This window comes from Adelges cooleyi, unplaced genomic scaffold (genome assembly GCF_023614345.1).
Source record: "Adelges cooleyi isolate 19-005CV unplaced genomic scaffold, UGA_ACOO_1.1 ACOO_flye_CR_arks_rails_tigmint_CR_PRNA_734, whole genome shotgun sequence".
Lineage (NCBI taxonomy): Eukaryota > Metazoa > Arthropoda > Insecta > Hemiptera > Adelgidae > Adelges > Adelges cooleyi.
This window is the reverse complement of record NW_026096441.1, coordinates 1-14795: the sequence shown is the minus strand read 5'-3', so window position 1 is coordinate 14795 and position 14795 is coordinate 1. Positions and strand designations below refer to the sequence as shown.

General features: G+C 29.4%; 1 protein-coding gene across 1 annotated transcript; it reads right to left on the bottom strand.

The window, feature by feature from the left end:
• Positions 1-10840: 10840 nt before the first annotated feature.
• LOC126845290 (uncharacterized) lies at positions 10841-14073 on the bottom strand. The gene is made up of 9 exons (XM_050583939.1): positions 13948-14073; positions 13618-13846; positions 13372-13451; positions 13124-13292; positions 12997-13055; positions 12661-12823; positions 12373-12443; positions 12120-12270; positions 10841-11190 (listed from the first exon to the last, which is right to left on the bottom strand). The coding sequence occupies exons 1-9, from the start codon at positions 14002-14004 to the stop codon at positions 11129-11131; spliced, it is 1041 nt and encodes a 346-aa protein (XP_050439896.1). The 5' UTR covers positions 14005-14073; the 3' UTR covers positions 10841-11128.
• Between the last annotated feature and the right edge of the window lie 722 nt (positions 14074-14795).

Sequence of the window (14795 nt, the reverse complement as noted above, 5' to 3'; positions counted from 1 at the left end):
TTTGACACAAATTTTAAAATATTATTCTGTCATAAGTCATTATTCTGCAAGTCTGAAAAAAAATGATCTTCTCTAGTCTCTTCCTCTTTTACACATATTAGTAGTTCTATACGAGTCTATAAGGTGAACATCTTATAGGGCCATTCACTGGAGGCTGTGCCTGGTCTTGGCTGAGGTTTCGCTAGATAGTAGATAGGAACAATAGAGTTTTCTGGATATAAAAATATTATTTGTAGTTAAATTTAAATTTTGGCACAAAAATACTACAAATTTAACGTATTAAAATTATGTCAATTTTTTAATAAATTATAAATGCAAAATAGGCTGGCAGTACTTGGTCAGGTATGTTGAAAGACATACTGTCCGATGCGCGCCTATTAATTTGCTTGATTTATGTTTTCGCCTATAAAAAACAAGCGTTGTACACATCCGGTCGTTTATGTTGAAAGACATACAACCGTTGTAGGCGCGCGACATAAGCTAACAAATCGACGTTAAATACAACTGACTTGAAATGGTAGTCGATGTCCATGCCCATTTCCAGATGATTTCAATAATAAAAAAATTATGTTATACAAAATTTAAGCGTGTCTTGGCAGCTAGTGAACAATGGTTTTTTAATGTAGTATTGTAAATATTACATTTTTGATTTGATAATTAGAAAAATATAAAACTACCAGCTACTTTCTAGCTTTTTGTTTATACATACTTAGCAAGCTTCGAGCTATATTGCTGACACGGTCAATCGACTTTAAACAGTCAACAGTATTTAGACCAACATCACTTTCTTCTCCTTCCACCGTAATGGTTATAAAACCGTTTTGATCTAAAAAATGTATATGACAATAATATACCGATTGGTGTTAGGATCAATCTAGACATACCTGACAAGGCAGAGCTTAGAGCTAGATTGCTGACACGGTCAATCATAAAAAAATATATACAACCGTTCTAAGCAGTTTCTCCATCAAACACTGGACGAAAGTGTCCAGTTTTAGTCTCATAATATACTAAGTACTTTTTTTTAGTAATTACTGATTTCTGGGATTTGTTGTACCTACTTTTACATAATAGTACTATCCCTAATTTACTAGAATGATCTTACCAATAATAACTAATACTATGGTGGACATTTTTAGTGATCAGCGGGCGTGGTAATTTTTTTAAATTGTTTTAGTTTCTTGTTTTTTTTTGTTAGCCTTTTTTAGCGGTTCAACAATTATCGGCTGTTCAATAACTGCCATCTGCGGACATAAAAATTGTTAAAACGTGTTGTCGCCGATTTTAATATAGTAAGTTATTCGCATAATTTATCTTAGCAGCGATCAAAACTGTTGCTTCCCACTCTGTATTATCTGTATATACATACTAGATAAAAAATAAATTTCAAATAATACAAATTTATCATGTTATATGAGCTTAACAAATTACTATCTGCCATCGGTGGTGTTATTGTTGCCATAAGCGTTATAAAAAAATCAAAATTCGCAATTGTCCAATGTCCGTTTCTGTTACACGGGGCTTCTTCCAGAGCTTGGAGGAGACATTTTTAAACAAAAGATATTTTGTAAATAGGGTATACAATTTTATTAAATGTTTACAAAGTTACAAAATTTCAATAGTTTAAAACATATTTAAAATGATATACAATGATATACAATTTAATACAAATAATCTGCAAAAGTGTTTAAAATATTAAATGTTAAAAATAATAAACAATATGCCTTAGCGCCCAATAAAAATTCCAAGTTATCACCTGATGGGAGATATCCAAAAATCGTTTGACTATTTATAAATGAATTACATATTTGTAATTACACAAATAACGTCAGTTTTCTCCGGCCCCGATGTTGGACTCTTTGGAACACTTTTCAAAGGTACACAAGTACGAATATTGTTGTCTTCATTAAATGTTATAACCCAGCGCTCTAAATGAAATAAAAGCAATTTTCATTATTATTTGGAAACCGACCTGTACATTGTGTTATTAGAGCTGATGTAATATTGTAAAGTTTTTAAGTGGTTTTTTAATAATTGGCCTTAATCGATTTATTGGAAAAACGTTCACTTGGCTAGTTTTTTTTATTCATTCATTTTCACTAACCATTCATATACATATATGTACCAACAAGTATAAGAATAAAATAATTTTCAAAATATTAATATTTTTCGAAAAAATAAGTGTCTTACATCAGATAGACCACTCTGTAAGCATACACACATATTTTAAATAATACAAATTTTGAACTATATTTCAAGTACTTAAAAATGTATGATTTAAATAATTGTTTTTAAGCTGGAAGTAAATTGTAGTACGTCTGCTTTTTTGTAAACTTCTGATGGTGATAGTTTTATATTTTAAAACAAGATGATAGATTTTGTATTGGTTTCGTCATGCTAAACATTTAATTGACTTAACTATTATAAATACCTAAACATTTATATAGGGATCAATGATACTTATAGTTAAATATTTATTTTTAATAAAATCTATAATAAATGCTTCGAATTTTAAAACCAATTGTAAAATCTTATTATCTAATAAAATAATGAAAATATGGTGATTATCTACCTATCTCCAATAGGTAGGTATCATTCTTGTATCTAATAAGTACATTTTTTTCTTTTAAATTATTTACACATTTTTAAAGTCTAGTTGTTCATTATGAAATTTATTTCCGTATGTTAAAATCAGAAACTAATGAAAATTTCAGTAAGAATTCGTATGGCAGTTTGCCACTCTATAGAAAAAGTGCTTTAATTTGCTTCATTTGATACATAAATCGTTAGTGTAATCTTATGAGATAATTAATTTACTGAGTACAATTGAATAGTGTAGTATAGAGTAGACGACAATAGTAATCAGTCGTTTGTTCATCTACTCATAATATATGTATACTAGGGTGAACCAAAAAAAAAATTTTTTGTTTTTTTTTTTTGTTCTTTTTTTGACATTATGTTCCTTGGGGTAAAATAATATTTCCCTATTATTTTTTAGATATTTAAAAATATTTTTAGAGGTTGCGAGCATCAGTTTTCCAAAAAAATGCAATGGAAAATACATAAGTTCTCTCATAACTGTAAATTGTTTTGATTGGCTCCTGTCATCTTTACGCTTAAATGACAACTCGGTTATGCATTTATTCATAAGTAATAAAAAGCATTTTATAAAAAAAAAGTTAAAAAAAATAAAAAACAAAGTTTGTGTGCAACTAGGGTATTTTCATTCATTAAAATCTCGTGCCTCAAAGAGTTAAGTAGACGTAGGGTACTAGATGTGTGGAAAATCTTTATTATTTTTTTTATTAGTCCTTTGTTAAACTGGACACGAAGCGTATCTCTCTCATAAATAGGCTTGTAGCACCTATGGCCAGGGTGTTTATAAGTAGCGATTTCGGTAATATTATACATTTTAACATCGCCATTTTTCTATTTTTACCGCTATCATTAGTTAGCATTTATTGTCGCCACATTTATACAAGACAAGTTCGAATTCGGAATTGATTATAACGATTGTCTAGAGCAAAAAGTAGCTAATTTTGTTTCTATTAGAGCGGATCGATTTTCGAAAAAAAAAATAGTGCACTACATCTGTTAGGCTACTAACTGCTATGTGTATTTTCTTTTTTTGGCCAGTTCGGATTAACTCCGTCCACTTTTACTTTATCTATTTGGCATTATTGTTTTCTCGAATGAGCACCGATATTTATTTTGGTTAATAATCAAATAAGTGGCACTTTAGAAGGTTGTTACACCGAGTATTTTATATTCATTTTGTTTATTGATAATTTGTAATTGTCAATTATTAGTGATTGAGAGTTGAAACGGTTAGTTATCGATTGAGTATTATATTTTTAGATATATTTATCAATCTTTATGGCGTTATTATTTATGCTGTGGTGATTTAAAACCGATTATTTATTATTTTCAATATATTTACTGTTGAATATTAACTACTATTATGCAGAATTATTTCCTGCTACACCTGGTTGCCTATTTTCATATTTTATTTTACTATTTTGCATACATTTTTACCAAATACTTAATACATGGTACATACTAATACATGTAATTTTCATTTATTATGTATAAATATTTTAAAAGTTAAATATAACTTGACCTACTGACTTAATCTAACGCACAAGATAAGCGACTTCAATCTTTTTTAAGGTCAAAGGTATTATTGTTTTTTTTTATTGTCGCGTAAATTACCCTGAGTCCGATATTTTTTCTACTACTAAGCGTTTCTCTGTTAGTCTCTTTTCTGTTTTTTTTATAAACATTTTATGAAATTAATTTTATTTTACGATTATTACTATTTTATTTTGTATAAGCTAAATGAAGTATTATTATTATTATTTTTTTTTAAGCACGCGAGGTATCAACTTAATTTAAGATAAAGAATGTATATGATTTTTAGCAACGTTTTTCATCATTATCATTAGGATTAACGTAATTACACATATATATTGTGAGATAAACAGACAATGAATTTATCTTTTATAGTTGTTTTGAGTTTTCTTGTATGCGTAGCTTAGCCAACTTAATTCAAAATATTTTAAACAATAACAATACAATGTAGCCCATACTTTTTCCGTGCTACGTTTTTATGTGGAATAAGAATATGACAACCATTAGTAACTTATTAAGACCTCGAGAACACCACTAGTCATTTTATCGAGGGTTGACCTACGAGTCTTTTCGAGAAAGGTGAGAAGCTAGGTTGGATGTTTTCGTCGAGCGATTTCCCTTCAAGTTTTTCAATAAAAACCACAAGATAAAGGATGGATGATGGTCGAAAATAATCAAAGGTCGAAATAAGAGTACAGTGGTTCCTCATTTGAATCATAATTAATTTAAACCAATCTAGGAACCTTTACTTTCAGGATATTTGTTAATATCTTATTTATAATAGTTTAAAATTTTCACAAATGAAATATTTTTACTATTATTATTATTACTGTTATATAGTATTACCTAAATTTTACTAAATTGTACCAAAATAGAAATGTAACATACAAGTAAAATGTATATCCCGATATTCTACATTTATCACGTTCTTACCTACGATAAAACTATTTGGGGAAGGGGGAGAGGGGCAAGGAGGGGCTTTAGCCTAATCAGTTTTTACATGTATTCAACTAATATTTTTATAATAATTCTCTAGTTAAAATGTCCGTGTTGTACAAATTTCGACGATAGGTTTTGTATCATTTAATCATGTTAATAAAAGACAAATAACTGTTTGTACTAGAGAATTATTATAAAAATATTAGTTAATCGCTATAAGTAATGGAGCATCGGGATTTTACACGGTCATGCACGAAAATGTTTCAAGGTAAACAAACGAAAAAAAAAATATGCTAAAAAAACAATTGTTTTTGATAAACAACAAACCATAAAGTTTCACAAAGGTTTTGTTTGTAAATTTTGCGTATACGCACCATTGAAATTTTAATCATAAATAATGCAATGAAGGTTAAATATGTTAAAACATATAAGTATATGACACCTTATTGGGTGGTTACATAGTGCAGACGGAATGTCATAGTCTTCAGGAGATATTATAACTGGAAGTAATAAAAATCAAAAAAAAATAATGTCGTTTCGAATCTTTAGACACAGTGCTGATTTAGACTGCACTTGGTTTGAGACTGTACTGCTTTAGTCTGCTTTGGTTATTACTGTACCTGTTTTTTTTTGGTTTGTCGGGGTATGGTAATGGTACCATGATACATGAACAATATCTAACAAAAGTTTAAATGTTTTTTGAATGAAGTAATGTTGACATGAAAAGATAGAGAACAGACCTAGGGGACAGATTATTGTAAGTCATTTAAGAAAAATAGTAAAAACTAGACTCCAATAACTCACATTTGGTTCGTACGATTATATACGTTACTATGGTTATACGACTTTAGGTCAAAATTTGAAAAAGTTTACTTATTTTTGTTATTATAAACATCAAGTATAGTCAGTAATGTTCATAATGTTTTAGCTTCGGTGCGGAGCTGAGAAGGTATTGTTTTTACAATTATGTTTTTTTTTTTTGTGTCTGGACCCACGATATCCTGTAAACCGCTGAACCGATTTCTTCGTGTAGCATCTATACAGATCAGAAATCATTCCTGGAAGGTACTTTAATGGGCTAAAAATTGGAAAAAGTCATCCCTCCCCATCAAAAGCGAGAAAAACACCCAAAAAATTTACAAATTTTTCAGCTTAAAATTACGATGCTCTAAAACTTTTTTTAAAAATAGTCGAAAATGTTCCAAATTTATATGAATTGTTCTTCAAACATAGTACTATCGATAAACATTAACAAAACAAAAAAGTATCATAAACCTTTTCCCTTGGAAGTGATAGAATTTTTTTTTTATTTCACTTTTTCAAGCAAAGTTTTTGAGATTTAGATCTGAAAAGTAGATCTAAAATGGAACTATAACACATACAATTTTCTCAAAAATCTTTTTTTATTAAGGAAAACCACCAAAAATAGGGTAAATTTACACTTTGGCCGTAGTCAGTTTCTAGGTTGCTATGTGCGAGTGAATCAACAGTCAACAGGTAATGAAAATATTTGTATTATATTGTTAATTACGATATATGAGTAACTATGACAGTACATTTATATAGACAACGATCAACCTTATGTATCCACCCTGCACAAGACTAAATATTAAATTTTAAGTACATTATTGCTGGTCCCACGATATCTTCTAAACCGCTATAACTGGTTTGAACATACTATCCACAGATTCGCATCCAAGCGTTTATTTAAAAGTGATTTTGTTACTTTCAGTTCTAATAAAATCTGGATACCTGTGACCTCTCCGTCCCCACTATGCCCCGACCCCACTGTCCTGTTTATTTATTTTTATTTGCTTACCCACTACATATTTTACAGGTCAATTATTATAAAAACAGTAACTTACCAGCAAAAAAAATAATTCAATCTTCATGACAGATACTTTACTGAAATTACCTATTTCATAAAATAAAAATATATACGAAAAAAAAAATCAATACTATTAATATAATAGTAACTTATTATATTAAGTGATTTTATTCAATTTTATCACTATTATTTATGACAACTTCTGTAGGCCTGTGACCTTTCTGTCCCCTCGTCCCTTTTTGTGGTCAAATTCTATGTTTTTGGGGTCGGTGATTATGAATTTAATATCAGTCTTCAATTTTAATCAGCCAAAAATGTAATTAAAACCCAAAAATGATACTTGAGTATCAAATCCTAACAGTATCATTCAACATAGATCTACAAAAATTGTTGTAATGATTTCATAAAGTGCAGCAAGTATGATAATCTATCGATTCTATCTACTGATCCGCTCTTATCCTTCTATAAAAATAATATTAAGTTGATTTGTTCCTCTTCCTAAACTGACTATCATGAATTTGTTTGATAGAATACATTTCGAATAAAATAATTTCGCCTAAATTGTTTTCAATCTAATTTCAAGATTATATTAAATATTGGCGGGACCCCTGCATTTGGCAAAGCGGGTCGATCGTCGAAAAACATGTTGTTTTAAATTGGTTAGGTACAACCAATTACTACATACTAACCTTACAACTGAAAGACAGCTATAATAATATGTTGTGGTTTTTGATTACATGGCTAGTGGCGGAAGCGTGTGATGAAATTTACAAACGACCCTTGTGTTTATTTGTGGTCGTTATATGAATTTGATCGAACCTCTGTTGACCGAAGAAGGTAAGGATGCGCTAAAGGAACTATTTAACGGCATGGGCGTATCCGTGTTTTTTTTTTCGAAAACCAAGTGGTCGAAATGTTAAACGTTTTATAGAATTTCGGTAAGATCGATTCTATGGAACCGTTATGGCTCGTGTACATGTATTCGAGAAGTTTGAGCTTAGTAGGCATAAAGCGTGTACTAATCGAAGAAGATACACGAGTCCGTTTGTTGAGCTATTACAAAACAGTTTCTACCCAATTTGCAGGATTCACTGGACAACAACGCAAGTATGCAGATAATAATAACCACCAATACGTCAATTCTGGTTATTTTATTTCGCTGGAAGAACTCCACGCTATCCCAACAATATCGCCTAAGAGAATCATCGAATCTGTGCATAAACTCGAGGAAACAAGCAACACTCGAATCGCAAAATTAACTAAAAAAATTAACATCGTACTTCAGATTTGATCATTTGAGTTTGCGATCTGCAATGGATGAATTTGTTTTTAAACAATTTTTATTGAACGTTTTTGCAGAAATTACCGACAAATCGGAACAAGAACGTATATTCCTTCTAATAAATAATAAATGCTCCAAAAGTCTTAACATTGAATCTAATGGGACACTGACCAATGACGTTGCTGAATGTCAAGATAATTTCATGAACGTTAAATACATATTTGAAGTTGCTATACGCGTAAAATCTGTGACAGGGATGACTATCGATCGGATAAAGAAGTCCAGCCGGAAGACGAAAAACTATTTTGATGAAATTAAAAAGATTTTGAATTTTGAAAAACATGAAGAATTAGAAATTATTGCCACACTCTTTAGTCAGTCATTTGCACCCAAGTTAGCCGATCAAGGAGAAAACAAAGAGCTTGAAAATACCGTTTTGGAACAACTAAAAAAAATAAATTTGAAATATTTTCAACTCGGTAGCGAGTTCTCTTTTCTGTCGACAAGTTCACTGAAAATTATTATATAGAAAGGAAGTATAAGTTATGGACTATGGTTAAGTCTTGGTGTTTTGATCCTAATATATTAGTGAGTAAATTAAGTTTTTCTTTATTTAGTGAATTTCTAAAACATTCATTTGAAGGTATTGATTTTGATGTAATAGGTTCATTTATTCGTTATTCTAAAACCAACATGTAATGTAATTATTGTATCATCATAGTTTACCCAATAACCTAACAGTCTTATATTAATATTATAAAAACAACAAATTATGTCAAATAAATAATATGCCGTTAACTACAATTTTAACTGGTTGTCATTTCTAATAACTATTTATTCATCATTCCGGTTTTACTAAATCATCTCCATAACATTACAAGTTTGGCAGAGGGAATTCCTCTATGGTTTCCTGCTTAATAGAAATAAATGTGTGAGCTGGGAATGGCCTATTCTTACTCGGCAAATAACGTTTTGGCCATGGCGGTTGAATTCAGGTGGATATCGGTAAGCTACAATGTTATCTGTGATGTCTCTCAGCTTATTGTTTGCTTTTGGAGACCAGTGATGACGCCACTTATATCTTTCAGCATTTATCTTTCGCTTGATGTAAGAAACTTTTGACACTATGATACTTTGTCTAGAAAAAACTTAGCGAAAACATTTGCGGTATTAAATAATAAAAACTAAAAAAATAAGATTTTTAAAAAAAAACGCTTAACCAAAAAAAAAAAAAAAATAGGCTTAATACCCAATCAATTTTCAAACTATATTTTTATCTTTCCTACTGTTTTAGTTTTACAATAAATGTGATTTGTTTTTCGTATTGGTATTGTGGAAAACAATCTCTATTTAAAAAGATATGTCAAAATATATTAAATCCTTATGGAAAACTCTGTAATAATATTATATTATTACCTAAATCTTACTAATTTGTACCAACATTGAAATGTAACATACAAGTAAAATGTATATTCCTGTATACCTAAGGAATATTCTAAATTTATTACATTATTAGTTAATAGTTTATTTTAAATGAAAATTGATTTTCCTACCAGACCAAGTAAAGTAGTCAAAGGACTCGAATCTCTTTGCAAAAACAAAATCGAGTCATTCTATGTAGGCGTAAATTTGTCTGGCTTTTTGTTCTAAAATAAACCAAAACGACTTTTACTCAAAAGACAACATTTTATAAATTAAAAATAATACCTCGAAGCTAATACACATTAGTAGAAAATTAATTGACATGGTCGAAATGTGTTTAAATCACTTTTTTTCTAAAATTTTGCCTATTTAAATCTTCTTAAAAACGGTCACTTCCAATCCTCTTAAAGTCTAAAGTATTATTTTAATTTTGATATTGTTCAAAAAAATCTTACTATATTTGAAATGTTTAAACATTAACTCCTGTTATTCTGGAAAATTGTATTTTTATAACATTTATTTAACTGTTTTTGAGGAACAATTACATATTATTATTATCTGTTCCAAAGATGACTTTTAAAAATGGAATTTGTAGAAAAAGTTCTAGAACGTTTTCGGACGCCGGTAAAAACTAAAATAAAATAGTGCTTATTGTTTTATTCAGTTTTTTAAGAGTTTTGTCTGGTTATGCGGACTAGAGCCTTGGAAAATTATAGGAACTTGTCGAAGCACTGACATACAAGCATAGGTAAGTATATTGTTGAGCTCGTTGATTTACAATTTATTTGAAACAGCCCAGCCTTGAAATTAGTATCATCAAAATAACATAATGGTAATTACCGATCAAGTATAAAAATAGATTAAAATTATCTATATGGACGTTGTTCGATTAATTAAATTCACGCTGGAAAACTGAAAATGCTATTCCGAAACGGATCAATTAAACATACATAAAATTGCAATGTCAAATAATATGCATATATTATTATTATTGTTGTTGTTATGCTTTTATGAAGTTACAACGTACATATATTATATTACTGTGAATCAGAAATGTCGGTGAATAGGAAAGAAACAAAATTCTACACACTAATAGTGAAAAGTTGATATTTAATATATATTGATAACTTTGTTTATGTAATAATTATTATGCACGACACGCATATTATATATTATTATTATTACATTTATATATTATAAAAGTCATGAAACCATTAATTCACACAATAACCTGATGATCTGGGTACAATAGGTAATCTTAGTAATGTTAACCTTACTACTAAAAGGACTGAATACAAAGTGAGTGAAAGTGATATTTCTTTTAAAATTTAGATCCTATCATATTATGAATCCGGATTAATACCGCCATACATTCATTGAAGCATTAAAATAGGTAAATATGTGTAAAGTGACACAGTCTTAGAAGAATACATTATAGAATCAAATTTATTTCTCATTATTAAAGCACACTCAAAATAAGGATTGAAAGCTCTTTTAATATATCAGTTTGTGTCATTTTAAGTTGATTAATCTTTAAATATTCGGAAGTGAACCATGAAGAACTCTGCAATATTTATATGTTTGTCATCTAAAAAGTAAAACATTTTTTTAGTTAGGAATTACATTTGTTGTCTCCGGACCCGTTTAAATATTTTAACCACCGTAATATAATATTTACTATATAAAAACATCAGCAAAGTATTTGGACTTTACCAAAAATCAATTATGTTTTTATAACAAGATAAAAACTAATGTCGTTGATTTATTGGGGTTTCTCGGAATTCACTTTTCTAATATTTCAGCTATGGCAAATTGTATTGGCCCGAGACCATCACAACCCTACTCTATACTCGTTCTGTGATGGTTATTAAAAGATAAAAAACCAGTACAGTGGGGTCGGGGCATAATGGGGACGGGGAGGTCACAGGTTTACAGGAATTTTTAAATCTGAAAGTGATAAAATCACTTTCGAAAAAACGCTTCGATGCGAATCTGTGGATAGTATGTTCAAACCAGTACAGTCCAAACCAAGCACAGTATAAACCAGTAAAGTTAGACATTTTTAAATTGAGGTTCTGTATTTACAAATAGGCATTAAAGCGTTAATTTGAAAGTGATTTTATCCGAGAGGACTAGTAGAGTAGAGTATAGGCATAATGGAATCAAAGCAATGAGGAAACGGAAAGGTCACAGGTCTACAGGAATTATTATAAATATAGCCAGTAAAATTTAAAACTTAAAACTCATTCGGTTTTTTTTTTGTTTTTTCATATTTTAACTGCGAGGAAGTAAAGGTTTTTAACAGTTACCCCCCCCCCCCCCCCCAAGTACTAACTAGATGAAATTTGTGATTTATAGAGTTGCTACTCGAAGGAATTGGTCCAGTATTAAAAAAGTTACAGTGTATACAGATAAAAAAAAACACACATCAGAGTAAAACCAATACCTTCTCGCTTTGCATCGAAGCTAAAATTGAACTAATTTCGTTAACACTACTGTAATTAGCAATAATATTACCATCGTAATCGAAATCCGCAACAACAGTGTTATGATTTTTTATACATCCTGTAAATTCGGCTTCTCCGAGTAAACCATTGTGGTTGTTGTCAAGTTTAGAAAAATCAAGCAATATGAATCTGACTTTTTCCATGGTCCATATAACTTTAGCCTGAGAAATCGTCAAAGTAATTCATACTACAGTACCTCGTTATATTATGCGCGTTGCATAAAATCATATAAAAGCCAATCGTAATTAATTTATGGTTATTACATTTATGTCGAACTCTTTGTCGTATTTAGCTGTAACAATCATTAGCTCTTGCAACTCCAAAGCAGCAAATCCTATAATCAAAATATATAATATTATACATATATATATATACAATTTTATAAAACTATTACTACTTTTTACTATATTTATATATAGAATAAAATTTGGAAAATATTTTAATAAAAATAATAGAATCCTGGACTACAACAATTTCATAAAAATCAATTAAATGAAAACGAGCGAAAATATTAATTGTAACTATAAATAATACCAATTAAACACTCTTACGGATGGACGGAAAAACCAAAAGTTTGTCCTGGTCTTCTGTAACTATAGAAAACTTTTTGAATAACTTTGTTATTTCCCCAGGTTCAATGTGGTTGCCATCTGTTTTGTGATCTTTATATAAATTCATTAGGAACTGAACCTGATTCAAATCTAGACCTCTGCCCTAAGTACAAGTGTTATCGTGTAAATAAAACGTTTATGGCTCGGTTTTTTTTTTAAAGCTTATAAGCTATTATTTACAAATATTTTTTTAGGCTTGTTTAAATGTTATACCAGTCAAAAGCATAGCTATATGACGTGTATTTTATCGAGCCTTTGACAAACTTATATACATACTCGTGGTTTTATGTTCAAAATGCCTTTCAAAAACACCGAGGCGTTAAATACACCGACATCTAATAATTAATTTAAAACGATCAAACTTGGCAATATATAATTAGCACTTTCGTTTAATTAATAATACCTTTGTCTACTATGTCCAAAACATTGTCTTCTAAATTTATTTTTTCGGGCACTTTTAGATTTAAAGATCTAATGATCACGCGAAGTCTATCGTCGAGTGGCTTAACGTTATCGAATTGCTTATACAGGCCTACATAAATGCTGACTTCATAAGACGTTAAACTTGGAACCTATGTAAAGCAGAAAGTATAAAAATAAATAAACAAATTAATTCGCAATTTATTAATATATTTTTTTTTTTGTTATTACTTGTATCATGTGATCGATATGCTTATCGTAATAGGCCAAAAATAACAAAAGTTCTTGTACTAATTGATCGTGGGATAGATCTATAGTTGAAAAAAATATTAATAAAATTGTAAACAATTATTAATCAAGCTATATCCATCAGATCGATCGATGGATACTAATTTTTACAAACAACTTTTTTTTTTTTTTGGCTTACATTCGGTAATTACCCAAACAATTAATACCTATTCAAAGATAGTGTATTACCTTCATTGTATTTAAAACCTGAACAATCTGTAATGCCAAAATATTTCGCCAATTCCTCAATATCTTCCATGGTAACTTTTTTTATAGGTTTTTCGTTTTGTTTTGCCAAAAGAAAAAAATTTTGGCTGAAATTAATCGAAGATTTGTAGACACGAGGAAAGTGTTGTATATCTTTTTCTCTGAACAAAAAATTTATATGTCCAATATGACTGATATCGATTCCAAAGCTCTATAAAGTATCATAAATTCAATGACAATAATAATCTTGATTACCCACAGTTTTTTTTTTAACAATTATTGTTTATGTTATTATAAGTGTTTTGTATTTACCTGTGTCACAGTCACGAAGTACAGCGTGCAAAAGATAACAGCACTTTTGAAATGCATGATGGGGTTTTTACTAACACTTGGAGTTCAGCTAGAAACAAGTCTTTGTTACTAACGTCTGAATACGCATTCGATTAGATTCGGAGTGCCCTGTGTGTATATGTGGTGCGAGTGGTAAAAACAACTTAAACGTACAAATGTAAAATGTTGTTTTTTTCGTTTTATTTTATTTACATGTAATGTTCCAAACATTTGTTTTCGACCAAATGGCATAGTTGTGAACACAATGTAATCTAATGTTTTTAGGAAAAATATGCATAATAACTTGCGTGGAATAAAATAATAATACAATGTTATTGGCTATATACCGCAAAAAACATAATAAAATAGTAACGATGAACTATATTAAATCCTAATTATTCGTTTATATAAGAAAAAAAAATGTATATATATTATACTGTATGACTACATTTATTAATGACCCAATTACTTGGGATGAGAGAATTCTTCTAAAATGTACATAGTCACTAGACATATCCATACAACTATTATCGTAGCTCCTAGTCGAATATAAAAATTAATGTTTTAATTAAAATCCCTTTAAATTAATAATTATCTGTGATCAAGAATTATCAGTATTAACCATGACACAACAAGACATTCTTGGCTGAATATTAAATGAGTTGTAATTGACGATCTTAGGTGCGAAGAAAAAGAGCATTTCCTTGGAGTAATTAAGTTACATAGAAATCGCCTGAAAATTATTCTATGGTCCCCAATTATTATTTAATGTCCTTTTAACATAAACTAATAAGCCTGTCTAAGAATTGAATTCGATATCAAGCGACACC